The 14,045-nt window shown below is 51.2% G+C and overlaps 1 protein-coding gene across 1 annotated transcript; it reads right to left on the bottom strand.

Annotated features, from left to right (window-relative positions):
- Window positions 1-1,000: 1,000 nt before the first annotated feature.
- LOC121601761 (myosin-IIIb-like) lies at window positions 1,001-13,870 on the bottom strand (the record flags this gene model as incomplete). The annotated part of the gene is given in 13 exon segments (XM_041930567.1): window positions 1,001-3,416; window positions 4,139-4,306; window positions 4,779-4,865; window positions 4,990-5,698; window positions 5,781-6,024; window positions 6,086-6,251; window positions 6,318-6,885; window positions 6,949-7,099; window positions 7,173-7,317; window positions 7,416-8,490; window positions 8,493-8,666; window positions 8,669-9,215; window positions 13,715-13,870. Coding segments are annotated over 13 exon segments (5,529 nt in total), but the record flags the coding sequence as incomplete, so codon positions are not given.
- Between the last annotated feature and the right edge of the window lie 175 nt (window positions 13,871-14,045).

Here is a 14,045-nt window from a genome sequence, read left to right as displayed (position 1 = left end):
TGTTTTAGATGCTACAATATATTACAAGCGCCGCTTAAAATTTCTAAATTCATGGCAGAATGAACCGTCGTTGCAATTAGCCTTGATTTGGGATATGTACGTACCATGATGTGGAAAGCAATAGGATGTGTTAAAATACTAAAAACCTCTTCACTTTCCAACGTTTTCTATAGGTGTCCATCTTACCCTTTATGGTTTCCACCTTTCCCATATTAGGTGTCCGTCTTACCCGAACATTTTTAAACTGCACGAAAAAAATCATGTTTTTATTTCATGAAAAAATCACAAAAATTGATAGCAACATAAATGTTTCATATTTCTGATGAAACATGAGTGTAAGATAATGTATTCACATTTTCATGGTCGTTGCACTTATAGATCTCCAGATTTTTACCATTTTCCTTAACGTGTCCGTCTTTACCTACCTTTCCCTAAGTTAACATCCCTTCATCCGAGAATTACGTAACCAATGGGTATACCTTTTCAATTCTTCGTTGTTTTTTTCTTTTATTTTTACTTGTATTTTACATTAATTGAATGGCTTTTCAACATTAGAAGCCATAATCAAAAAATTGTTTGATTTTGAAGACCGGTCAAATACTTTTACTTTTACGTAATATGTAGATCACTCTTATGTATTTTATGGATCATCTTCTTTCTATTTTGGTACTTTACAAAACTTTAAGCTTTGGAAAACGTTTGCTTCCCGAGAAAAAAAAGTATGATAATTGAATTATTTGGGCTACTTCAACACAGTGCCAAAAAATTAGTGTTTTTTTATTTTCACTTATATTCGCTTGTACACTTGTTCGCTTTTTGTCGTTAAGGGCCGATTCCGCGATTTTCCTCCCTTTTTATATGTTTTGAACCGGATCAAAACATCGCCTAATCTGACAGTCGTTGGAACCTTACAAATGTTCCAACAGTAAGCATTACGTAATTTATGGATGACCCCGTTATATATTATTTCAAGTAAAAATAAATCAATTAGAACACAACATTTAATAACAATTGTTAATATTGCCTTTATTTTCAAAACCAAACCTACTGTCTAGAAAACTACGCACTAACAGTTCAAACCTTCTTACCACTCCATCCTAACCCAAATTCATCAAACTGAATTCATGCTCATCCCGAACGGAAAAAAAACACGGAAATGGATTCTTAAATACATTGTTATTAATTTCTATCGCAATCATCACACCGCTTTGAATTGCTGTTCATTGCACACCCGCCGTTCCGTTACTTATTTCCGCTTCTTCAGACTTTCTTTTATAATCCGAAAATTTATCTCCCTTCTACCTCATTGAATTGTACTGTTATCGACTATCTGCTAACTTAACCAAGCTCTGCTCAAGCTCTTTACTCAATCGAGTGCAACGCGGTCCCTGCTTTCCATGCCGTTTTCTTTATATATATTCGGCGATACATCACTACCCAGTGTTGTTGGCACAATTTTGCCAACGCAATTCGCTTTGCGTGTATTGTTTTTAAACAGTTTTGCTTACACTCGTATTGGAAACTTACATCCTGTTTCTGGTGGATTTGCTTACACAAATAATGGTGATGTGTGAAACACACGGCCAATCGCAGAAGCCGCGTCGTAACGAAGAGGGTAACTAACCGTGCGATAAATAAATTACCTTTTACAAAGATTAGAGGGCAGATTAGAGGGAGAGACAGGCACACAAAGGCTCGACCATCAACAAAACTGTTGCGTTTTCACCGACCAATAAGGGCTGGTAGCCCGGTTCTTTAAACTATGGTAAAAGTGTACACGCTCAACCAACACCAACATTCTTCCGTCCGCAAACTTTCCCGCGATTCGAGCTTTGCGGCCTTTCCTTTTGTCGTTCGATTCTTCCAAGGCGCAACACATTGTGTAACTTTCGTGTCAAAGGGAGGGGAGCGCCACTTTTGCTTAACTACCGCCCTAAAGTAACGAGCCAGCCGGATGTCCGGGAGCTCCCCCTCGCACAAGGCTCGCGTTTCTTTGGTTCGTTGCATTTGTTGCGCGCAGGCTAACTGTTAGGCAATCATACAGGCGGACCAACCGGGAGCGTCCTGCAATCCCTGCCTAACTTTTGCCCCTCTGCGGCGGCGGCGGCGACGGTGGATTGATGCCCTTGCGCTTGCGGAGCGACTCGGTCGGGCCCTGGGTCGGCCGCAACAGCTGGCGGAAGTTGAACGGCCCAAGGTACGAGTCGGCATTGCGGTCCTTCTGGAAGATGATCGCCTGCTCGACGGAATCGAACGAGTTGAGTGAGTTCATGCCGCTGCTGCCCGTGCTTAGGCTCGAGCTGTTCGAGCTGATGTCCCGCTCGTGCACACCGCTGTCCCGGGCCCGGTCGCGCTGATGGTGCAGCGGACCCTTCACGTCGATGTTCAGGTACTTGGACACGTTGAAGTTTTGGTAGTCCTTGTCCAGCGTGGACCGATCGTCCGACAGGCTGCTGGCGCTCTTCGAATCGAGCTGAGCGAACGAGGTGACGTGTGGGCTGAACCGATAGACCCCGTTCAGGAGTTCGCAAACGCCCTGGCCACAGTTCAGCTCCTGCTGACGCCAACCCGGAGGCCCTCCGTTGCCTTGATGGTGGTGCTGCTGCTGCTGTTGTTGACGAGCTTTCTGTTGCTGCTGTTGCTGCTGCTTGTGGTACTGCTGGACCTGCTGGAGCTGGGCCAGCTGCTGCTTCTGCTCGGCCGCCTTGCGCCGATGGTTCACCAGGAAGTTCGTATCGCCAAACATCCGCATCACCGGGCTCTTGCTGTCGATTTTCGTCTCCTCCGAAATGTTCTGATACTCGTGATGCTCTATCAGTCGCTTCTGAGGTACTTGTTGCTGTTGCTGCTGCTGCTGGTACTGTTGGTGGTATTCGTGCAGCGACTGGTCGTCCACACCCGCAAACCGACTCACAATCTGCTGCTGCTGCTGCTGTTGCTGCTCCTTTTGTTCGGAGCGTTTCTTCCTTCCGGCCGGCTCCTTGCGCTGCTTCTCGCCCGAGGACGCACCGGACGAGGCGGCCGACCCGCCGGATGACGAGGTCGACGACGGCGTCAGCCCATTAGCGGCCGCCTTTTCCTTCTCCTTCTTGGCCTTCTTTTCGCGCTTTTTGCGCTCCTTGTTCTCTTTCTCGCGTGCCTTCAGCTCTGCCTTCGCCGCCTTCTTGCCAGCGCCGCCACCGAGCCCGAGCAGGCCGAGCCGAGTGGGCGGTGTTGATGCTTCCCGTGTTGGCTGCTCGACCGGCGACTGGCGAACCGGGCTCGGGTGGGGTGGCGCGTGGCCGGTCGTTGGCTCGCCGGACGCGTCGCGGTGCTGGTTCGGCGAATAGCGCAGGATCTGTTGATTGTTCGGATTGAGATAGCTGAACGCTGGAATGCTACGGATGTGGGCCGGTTCGTTTTGATTTTGCGGCGATCTGTGGCGAGGAGATGAAACAACGGAACAATTCAATTATAAATGGATTCCGATACGCGGCACGAAGTAAGGCATCAACAGGCATGCCGAGTTGGATGTAGTAAAAGAGATGTGATGTTAATGGAAAGCAATCGTCCCGAAACCATTCGTTACTGCATGCAAATGAATTTAAATGAAACGAAATAAAAAATGAATCAGTCCCAAAGCCCATCCACCCCCTTACACCACACATTACCTGAAGGAATCCATCTCCTCCGTCTCCGTCTACTTACTGTAGAGGAAAGATCGATTCTTCGGAACGAAGACGGCTTCGTGCAGCTCGTCATTAATCGCTAAGGCGCGCTTGTTCTTCAGAGGACTGTTATTCGTTTTTGTTATTTTGCAGGAACCAAACGGAATCAGCAAAAAACCGTGCGTTTTATAGATACACAAGAAAATGGGGTTAGTTTGGAAAATGATTAGTAACGGGTGCAAAAGAAGGAAACTGCTGCTGAGGGGTGCTCTTATCACTTAGTTGTTATTATTTCTATCAAACTGGGCAATCTTGTTGATCAATCCCAGCTGAGCCCTGTTAGGCATCGTGTTAGCAGCATTAGGGATTTGTAAAAGTGAAAACAAAAAGTTAGTTTATTCGGTGAACCTTAATGCAATGCGAGATTATTGCCTTGCCATTGCCTGAGAGAAAACTTGTAACCGAAAAACATTTCTGGCCTTGGATTTTACCTTGCGAGACCCTTAAACTTGTCCTGGGGCGTCGTGCCGTCCGTCCCCTGGAACGCCTGGTGCCAGTTGCTCGAGAGCTTCCGGTCGCTCAGCTCCATCTTGCGGTCGCCCAGGATGTCGTTCCGGTTGATGTCGATGCGCTGCGGCGGTTGCTGCATATTACGCTGCCTGCAAAGCGCGAAATTTGGCAAAAAAAGGGAAAATGGAAAAAAAGTGAATAAGTAAATAGGGCACTTTCGTTACGCAAGAGCGCGTGGGCACTCTTCTTGGAAGGCGAACAATTCAAACGGTTAACATCCGTAGCAATACTTTCGTGGGGTGGAGACACTAATAGGGTTTTCTTTTTTTCTTGGAAACACACAAAAGGATGCTGGAACAAGGAGCTTTTCAGAACAAGAAATAAAAATTCTACGCAAGAAGCAAGCGAATCTAGGCATACGGCACACACACAACAACCAACCAGCAACGAAACGGAGTACGGGCTCACACTCACAGGCGAAGGATTCCCTTTCATTCTAACTCTCTCTCTCTCTTTCACTATATCCCATTCGCACTCTATCTCTCTTAGCCGTACATCCAGATCATAAACCAACTGCACAACGAAAACGCTAGCAGAAGCATTAGAAGCATATGCAACAACCTTTGCGAGCGCAGGTTGCGCTCCACCTCGTAGAACGGCATGTCCCACGGGGAGATGTCGTCAAAGTCCGCTGCGGGCGGTGGCGTTCTGCTTTTTTGCACGATGTTTATAGTTTTGTGACGTTTGTAGGCAGCACAGAAGAGAAACCGTGAAGAAAGAGCCGTTCAGTTGCAATTCCACCCCAAAAATCCCTTTTTCCCACGCCGCTTACCTTTGTATCACTTCCTTCGTCATCTCGTGGTCGCAGTCGACGCTGCGGAGCGAGCTGTACTTAGCACAGTCACCGCCCGGCACGGTACCAAGCAGTCCCGGCACGAGCACGAACCCAGGTGGCCGCCGGTAGTCGCTCGGCAGCTTCTCGATCGCGTCCAGCGGTACGCCCGCCTTGTTCACGCGCAGGTTCTTGTGCACCTCCTGGTTGAGCATGTGCACGTTCTGCGAGAACGCGATCAGATCCATCTGCTGGTCCTTGGTGGTGAGCGGTTTCGGCTGCGGCTGCGGCGCCGGACCCTTCCGGCCGGCCGCCGCCGCCGCCGATGCCGCTCCGACCGCTGCCGCCATCGCATCGCGGTTGCTGTTGTGTTTGCTCTTCTGCGTGCGGTAGTAGCGCTGGATGATGCGGGCTGCGTCCTCCTTCGCGAAGCCCTCCTTCTGCATCATGCGCTGCGCCTCGACGCGGTTCTTCGCGATGCCGAGGATGTACTTCGTCTTCGCCTCGATTTCCGGCGTCATGCGCATCTTCCGGATGGTGTACCCGCGGTAGTAGCTCTGGATGACGATGGCGGCCCGCTCGTTTTCCTTGTTGTTCATGTCCATGGCACGCTTCTCGTGGTGGTGGTTGTGTTTCGCCTCCAGCTGGTTGCTCGAGAGCTGGTGTATGAGCTTCGCCTTTGCCAGCGCCTGCTTTGCTTTGTTTTGCTCTGTCGAGGGGGGAAATGGAAGCCGATTAGTATAGAACGCTGAGCCGACTATCTATAGGGAGGATTCCCACAGCACACACACCGTTGTTCTTTTTCTCCTTTGCCAACCGTTCCTTGGCCAGCCGCTCCTTTTCCAACCGCTCCTGCTCCAAGCGCTCCCTCTCCTGCTTTTCCTTCAGTATGCGCATGCGGCGGCGCGTTAGCCAGCCGCGCACGTGCTTCTGCAGCGTGACGGCACTCAGCGCGACGCGCTGCTTCTCGCGCTTGTACAGTGCCTTCGCCAGCCAGCGCCTTACACAGGCCTGCACCAGCACAATCTTACGGACCTGCAATGAGAGAAAGACATGTTTAAAAACCTCCCACAGCACATTGCAATTAGAAACCTACATGTTCCTCGTACAGCTTCGAAAGGTACTCGACGTGATAGTACTTGAGGAACACCTTGGACTTTCCTAGTGCCCATCCGTCCATCTTTAAGCGCACCAAAAGCAAGCGACAGGATTCTCGGTTCGATACGACACGTTCTTCAAAACTGTACGCCAAAAAGCAGTACCTGCGGAGCAAAACAAAAAGGTTTGAATATCCTCACAAAGCCGCTAAGCCACCACTCCTTCCTTACTTTCTCAGGAAGTCAGCAAAGGTAAACCGATGGCTGAACCCATGCTGCCGGATCCGGATCGTCTCCAGCACCCCGGTATACCGCAGCTGCTTCAACACCTTTGCCGCATCGAACGATTTGGCCGCCTTCAGCTCGTTCGGCTTGATGCAGCGTATGAACTGGGGCGTCCCCGTCACCATCTTCTGCAGCAAATCCATCAGCGAGTAGCGGAAGTACGTCGCCACCGTTTGCTGGGCCCGCGACTGCGACGCCAGCCCGCGCGAGTTAAACTTCTCCTTCGTGTCCACCTTGATGAAGCTCGGCACGTTCTGGCGCGAGCCCGTATCCTGGATGGCCGAGTACAGGTTGCCCGTCTTCGTGATCGGACACTGGAACAGGAACCGTATCATGTCGTACTGGCTTTGGCGGATCAGCTGTATGATTTCCGCCGGCAGGAAGTTGCGATTCTTCTCCAGAAACCCGTCCGCCTGGTACACCACCCGGCCGGCAAAGTGGTGGATGGCGAAGCAGACCGCATCCGACTTTGGCCGCTGGTAGAACTTGGATTTCACGTTGTTGTGGAATTTTTTCTGCAAAATAAACAAACAATATTGTAAAAAAAACGAAGAAAACGAATCAAAACACTCCTTACCAATCAATGAACGATCCGTTGAGCGCGGAAAGCGTGATTCCTCGTCCAGCAGTGCCAGCAGTCCCAGCGGGCGGCTCAGCAGCATATCCAGCACGGGACGGTTGTCGGCAAACTCGACCAAATCGACCGGTATACCCTCCGCCATGTACTCCTGTCGAGAGGAACATCGGTGTGTTTGGTTAATGTGATTGAACTCGCTCGCTTCACTCAAAATCCACCCTTACCTGTTGCTCCCACGTGAAGATGTGCTGGTTGAAGTAGTACTGTATCTGCTCGTTGGCGATATTGATGCACAGCTGCTCGAAGGAGTTTTTGCTGAAGTTTTCGAACCCAAAAATATCCAACAATCCAACCGCCAACTGTTCCGAGCTGCAAATCAAAACAAACAAAAACACAAGGCAACGGTCAGTTCCGAAGTCTCCAAAGCTTCTTGCAAATTCCCCCCAAGCGAATGACTTCCCACTCACCTGTTACTATTTCTGTTGTGCACCAGCAGCAGATTGATCTGATTGACCATCCAATCGAACAATCGCCCGTACAAGCCCTTCGCCATCGCGTCCCGGGCTGTGCAGGCTTCCGCCACGTTGTTGTGGCGCGTGATCGTTTCACCGCGCGTCACGACCGAGTTGGAGGACAGCGCCTCCAGCAGGTCGGCCGAATCGACGCCCAGCAGCTTCGAGACGCGATGCATCGGCGCCACATCGATCACCCGGGCCCGGCTGTCCGTGTTGTCGTTCGAGTCCATCTCGCCGAACTCAATGTCGCCGAGGTTCAGGATGGCGGCCAGCACCCGGTTCACCATGTCGACCTCGTCGTCCTTAAAGCCGAGCACGCGGAAGCTCGCCAGCAGCTGCTTCCACCGGTCCACGTTCGTCTTCGGCAGCGTGGCCGTCTCCTGCAGATATCGGTGCGTCTTCCGGTACGAAGGGTGCAGATAGTACTCCTCCAGCCGACCCTCCGCCTGCAGCCCATCGTACATGTAGTAAAACACGTGGAAGTTACCCTCACCCTCGGCCTGCTTCACCACCCGGCTCTGCTCCAGCAGGTAGACGAAGATGCGTGCCCCATTCACCTTGCCACTGCGGGCCATCGTAAGCTCCAGATACTTCCCAAACCGGGAGCTGTTCGCGTTAATGCCCGTCCGCGCATTGCCGAACGCTTCCATGATGGGATTGACCTGCAGAATGCGCTCCTCCAGGTTCTTCGTCACCGCTTTGCCCAGGTACACGAGCTGCTTCAGCAGCAGGTTGGCGCTCTCCGTCTTGCCCGACCCGCTCTCGCCCGATATCACGATCGCTTGGTTCTGGCGCTGGTGCACCAGCGCCTGATGGGCGGCATCGGCGATCGCAAAGATGTGCGGCGGATTGTCCGACCGTGCCTGCCCGGTGTACTTGCGCTGATGCTGCGTCGTGTAGAGCCCGACCTGGCTGAACGGATTGACCGCGATCAGTATGTCGCCTATGTACGTGTAGATCTGGTTCGTTTCGTAGCGCTTCTGCAGCTGCTCAACGATCGCATCCTCCGTCAGCACGTCCAGCGCGCCAGATCGTCCATGTACATCTTCTGCGGTTTTGATTTGCGGTCCGACTTCAACTTCCCGTACTTGGTGGTGGCGATCGCTTGGCTCGGCGCTCGACCATCCTCGCGCTGGCGCGCTATCTCCGCCCGCAGCTCCTGCCGTATCTGGTCCACATACGGACCGACGCTCTTCAGAAACGGTGCGTGACCAACTCCTTCGAAAACGGACGCTGCTCGAGATCCTTCACCAGACACTCCGATATGAAGTCGGACAGCATCGACGAGTACTGCTCCGGATGGGACAGCTTCGGGGGTGGATTGCGTGGGATCTGAAACAGCGCCCGCATCGGGTGCAGCTCGCACAGCGGTGGATCTCCCTCCGCCAGCTCGATCGCCGTAATGCCCACCGACCACACGTCGCACCGCGAGTCGTACGATTGATCCAGCTGCTGCTCGCAAGCGATCACCTCCGGCGCCATCCAGTACGGTGTGCCGACGCTCGTGTTTCGCCGCGCCATCGTCGCGGCCAGATGCGAGCTCACGCCAAAGTCGACCAGCTTCACGTGCCCCGTCTCCGTCAGCAGTATGTTGTGGCCCTTGATGTCCCGATGCATGCAGTGGTTCTCGTGCAGGAAGACCAGCGCCTGCACCGTCTCCCGCAGTATGTATGCGATCTGGTTGTTCGACAGCCGTGCACCCCGGCTGCGCAGACCTTGAACCAGATCCGTGACGGAGCCGCCGGTGCATAGCTGCAAAGCATTGGCCAAGCAAGAAGAAAGCAAGAAAAAAAAACCGGGTAAGTAGTGCCTCACAGACTGAAGTGTTTACATCCGCGGAGGGCCCCATGCGGAAAATTAATTTCACAACGTTGCACCACCACCTTTGTTTGGTATCGTGGAGTGTGTGTGTGTATGCGTGTATGAGTGTGTTTCGTAGAAGAAATAATTTTGCTTTTTGCACCCATTTTCCCTACGCGACGCTACTGCAAAGTTGTTTGTATGCGGTACCACGTCACGCTACTGGGCGTTGCAGTTGCTCCAAACGCTCCAAAACTGCCACCAGTTGCGCAATGGCAAAATTCCACCGTCAATCATGCGAAATTGGAGAAAATTTACAGTGCATTTTTTTCACATCACATAAACACCGGACCGACGTGTCTCGCCGGATATACCGGTAAGCCGTGATTACACCCCGAATTTTCATATAAAACGCGTGGAGTCTGACAAGGCATTTGGGGAGATGTTACCATTTTCGGGGCCCAGTAAACCTTCGTCGACCTCCCCAGAGGCTTCCCCACCTTCGTCCCCACACGTCTCACTGATGCAATCAATGGCCGTTGGCGTGCTGGGTGCAAAGTGGACAGTGGCAGTGGCAGCTAATGGGCAGCCGTATAAACGGTTATGCCGAGGCACTGTTTGTTTAGTGACGACTACCATCCGGCACTCCTGTCCAGTAGCTGTGATATGACGTGCGAACGGGGTAAGAAATTTATAGTCTTATCCACTCCGGCCAACCTCCGATGACTCCGGTTGAGGGCCCTTTCCCCTTCTACAATCGACGCCGCGCCGCCGCACCGATCGGTATGCAATAAGTTATGTCAACGAGCAAATAAACGCTCTGGGAGCTCAGGGAGCGGGAGCCTCATATCGCGCTCCAATTCACCGTAATTGAAACTGTAAAATTGGTCTTTCCCCCCGCTTCTCATTTCCGCCTAGACCAACTCGGTTTTAAATCGCAAGTAAAGTGTGGAGAGAGATTGGGACACACAAATTGGGAAGTTTGTGGAATTAAGTGGAAAACTCATCACAGTATATTTTGGACCTCTTCGTGTCGGAACGAACCAAAAAAAAACGCGGCTTAATTTCTGCACTTGTGTTTACACAGTTTTGTCGCCGAAATTAAAACGATTGATTATTTGTTATCATTAGAGTTGTGCCGACCGCCGAAGTGAAACCCCCGAGATAGAGAAATCGTACCCCTGGGGTTAGCACATCCAAGCGGTACGAGAAAGCAATGAAATACCGTTAGTAGCACGAAAATACAATGCTTAAAACACAGCCGATTAGTTTGCGTTTTGTCGGGCGCCTGCTGACACATCCCACAATCCCCTTAGTGGGTTTCTTTTTTCCGTTCAGCATCCAACCCGCATTTAAAGCCCGCTGGAAGGCAGGCTAACCGAGTCGGGTGAAAGCGACCAGCAAGGAGCCAAAAATAATCTTCCCCGTGACAATAAACCGAACACAGTTTCAATGTCCGCCAACTCCGCAACAATGCACTTCCAAGCGAAAGGGGAGTGCGATGACCTCATCTTTATTGGGATTTGGGAAGTTTGTTAGCCTCCGTCAACTGATCTTTTATGGAGATGGCTTGTCCCAGTTTGCTTCCATTTTTCCCAGTTGCAACACAAACAAAAACAGGGACGATTAAAGGCACAAATCAGCTTGGATGAGTGCCTTCGGACATCCAACACCAACCGCTCTGTCACTTCCACTTTCAACCACAAAGTTCAATTTTGGTTTCCATTATTTTTGGGCCGCACGACGGCCACTGATGGTCTTAAACCAGCCTTAGGTCATTCGCACTCTGCCAAAAAAGAGCGCGCAAAAACTAGCCGTTTCATTTTTATACACACGTCGCTGTTCGATGTCTTCGCTCTTACCGTTCCGGCGTCCTCCTCCTCGTTGTCCAACTCTTTCAAGCGCACCATTTCTTCACCACACTGTGTCTGTAAGGCGTTTTTAGCAATCGATGAACTCTAACACAAACACACACACACACTTGCCATTAAACTCTAGCCCTGCAGCGCCGGCGAATAAAAACACGATTAAACACCACGCAAAGTTTGCCAAATAAAGCATATCTCAAGCACACATACAAAAAAAAACAAATAAGCATCTTCACTTTTCGCACCGACCGACGAACGATGAAGAGCTTTTCGAGAAAGGGCGAACCAAACCAGCACTGTGTGTGTGGTTGGGAGTGTGTGTTGCTTTAATTTGAACTTTCTTTGCTTCGCGCCCCAAAACAGCAGCGCCGCCCTGGTCGGTGAAACTGTCGGCAGATCAAGTGCGCGCGATAACTTGCAAACTCCCCACACCCAGGAGGAGCAAAAACCGGCCCCAGCAGCATTCGGCGACGGCCAAATGCACAACGCAGGGTGGGGCGAGCGATGAAAGAAACACACAGGAGAGAGAAAAAAAACCGAAAGTACTCGAGCGCGAACGAGCTTTCGATCTTTTTCGGTTGCCCTCAGTGGCTGGAGCTTGGGAGTATTTGGGCAGGCGGGTCGCGCTCCCGGGTGTATGAGAAATTGTTTCAAGGTTGGTACAAGTGCGACAATAGCCATGCCATTTTGCCCGAAAACCAGGGAAAGTGAAACGATTTACAAGCACCGGTCCGCGCCCGACTGGTGTCGCTGCTAAAGGACTCGAAGGTGCTATAAACCCGACCGGTAGCCCACACACACACACGCGCGCACACAAACACTTCCTGCTGGGATGGAAGGAACTTGACCTTGTTTCACATGAAGGGAACAGCACGGTAGCGATTTGTCTTCGCTAAAACCAACCGCCTCAAAAGGGGGTCATAAATCCTAACGCTCATGTCTTCACTTTTTTGGTACCTTGGTAGAGAAAGTCATGCTACCACCAGTTTACAGCCGAAACAACATTATGATCTATTAACGGAGCAAGCGCTTGGTTTATGGTAGCAAAACATCACTACGCCTAATTTATAGCACCCTGGTGCCTCACACTGCAAGCGATCCCACACTATTAAGCACAGACTGGACAAACATTGGAAAAATCTTCCAAATTCATCTTCAATAAACCATCACTTCAGAGAGAATTGCACCCACCAATGATTCTTCCATCCCGTCCGCCTTCGGTGTCGTGCCGAACCGTTCACAAGCCGTCGTAGTGCGTCCCACAGGGTCCCGTACCTTCCGTATGATTATCACTATCACTATCATGATCCACTAGGAGGCAACAACACCAACAGTCCGTCCAACCACGCTGGTTGACCCGCTGGTAAGTCGTAAAGTAATAAAAGACACCCCGCGGAAAGCCTCACTTCCAATCGGTGTTGTTGAAATGTCTCACTGGGTAAAGCACACCGTGGTACACGTTGCTGCGACAAGTCACCAACGGACACGGCCTACACACACACACACGCGCGCGCTGGCTTTAGGACACCATCCACCACGCGGAATCGCTTTTCATCGACTGACTGCCGCTGAACCTGACTGCTGAACCTTGCAGCCAGTCGCGCAGGTCCGAGCCCAACGCACAAGATCGCAAGATCGAACCTCCGCGGCGTTTTGGTTTTATTTTCCACCACCTACCACCTGCCACCGCTCACCGATCGCCGGCCGAACAGCCGAAAAGCGGAACACTGCACACAAAAACATGATCACCCATTCCGAGAGATGCATAATTTCCAGTCCACCTCGTACCCCCGGCGCAAGGGAGGTCTTATCTTGACGCACTATCGGCAAACGTACACTCACTAACACGTCGTTCTTTTTACTCTCTGTCTCGCTCACTTGCTTCTGTGTTTCGAGCTTCGCCTTTTCACTCTACACCGCCGACGCATCTTCCCGCATCTGATAGACGTGTAAAGAGTGTTTACATTTTGGGCGGCATGGAGAGGAGGCGGTGGGTCCAAAATACATACGCTTTCCCTAGCACCACCCTACTACTACACCTGCTCGTCTTGTGTTTTGTCCGACATCGGTTGAAATCCGGTAATGAAATCTTTAGCCCACCCTGATGAATAATATCCGCACTTCCGATCTACGCACGATCACCGCCAACCGCCAGGCAGTCAGCGTCAGGAAGTTCACGGTCACCAGTCCAGCGGGCCGACGACCGCAGCTGCACATTTAGTTCGCGCCCGTTTCCAATTCCCCCTCTACTCCCTCTCGCTCGTTTGGTCTTATTTTCTTCTTCTCTCATCTCTTCGCGACGACTTTCATGCGCCCAAAAATGTACTTTTACTGCGGCAAACGACCACCACCGTTCGGGGCATTAGCATCCAACGCAAACATCATAATTTTCTCTCATTTTGGCCCTCCCACGAGGCAGGGATGGGAGGGGGGAGGGGGAAGCCAACGAATTTCTCGGTCACGGCTTCCCCCTACCCGTGTACAACACGCAGTGACAACACACGCTACTGATCCCAATAAAACTAACTGAACACCAGGGGTGCTAACCGGACATAAGAAATTCCCTCAAACCCGATTGCTTACCTCCAGCACGAACCACAGCTGGTCATCCTCGACGGTGGTGCCGCGCTTCAGGAACAGCCCGGCAAAGTCGGGAATGTTGGGATGCTTGGAGAGATCGCGCAGCACCAGATACTCCTCCTCGATCTCCTCGATATTATCGGCAATGCTCTCCAATATCTGAAAAAATAACACATGAAAAAAAGAATAAAACGGATTAAAGATTATTAAAATGAAGAGCTAAGAGTTCACGGCTGAGATCGATCCCTTCCCTCACACCACACGAAGGGGTAATTTAGTGAAACTGGTTTTACGCACGCCCAGCGAGAGATGGAAATTAAACTAACCGATGGGC

The sequence above is a fragment of the Anopheles merus genome, unplaced genomic scaffold (genome assembly GCF_017562075.2).
Source record: "Anopheles merus strain MAF unplaced genomic scaffold, AmerM5.1 LNR4000170, whole genome shotgun sequence".
Taxonomy (NCBI): Eukaryota; Metazoa; Arthropoda; class Insecta; order Diptera; family Culicidae; genus Anopheles; species Anopheles merus.
Note: the sequence above shows the minus strand (reverse complement) of the source record. Positions and strands in the feature narration are given on the sequence as shown.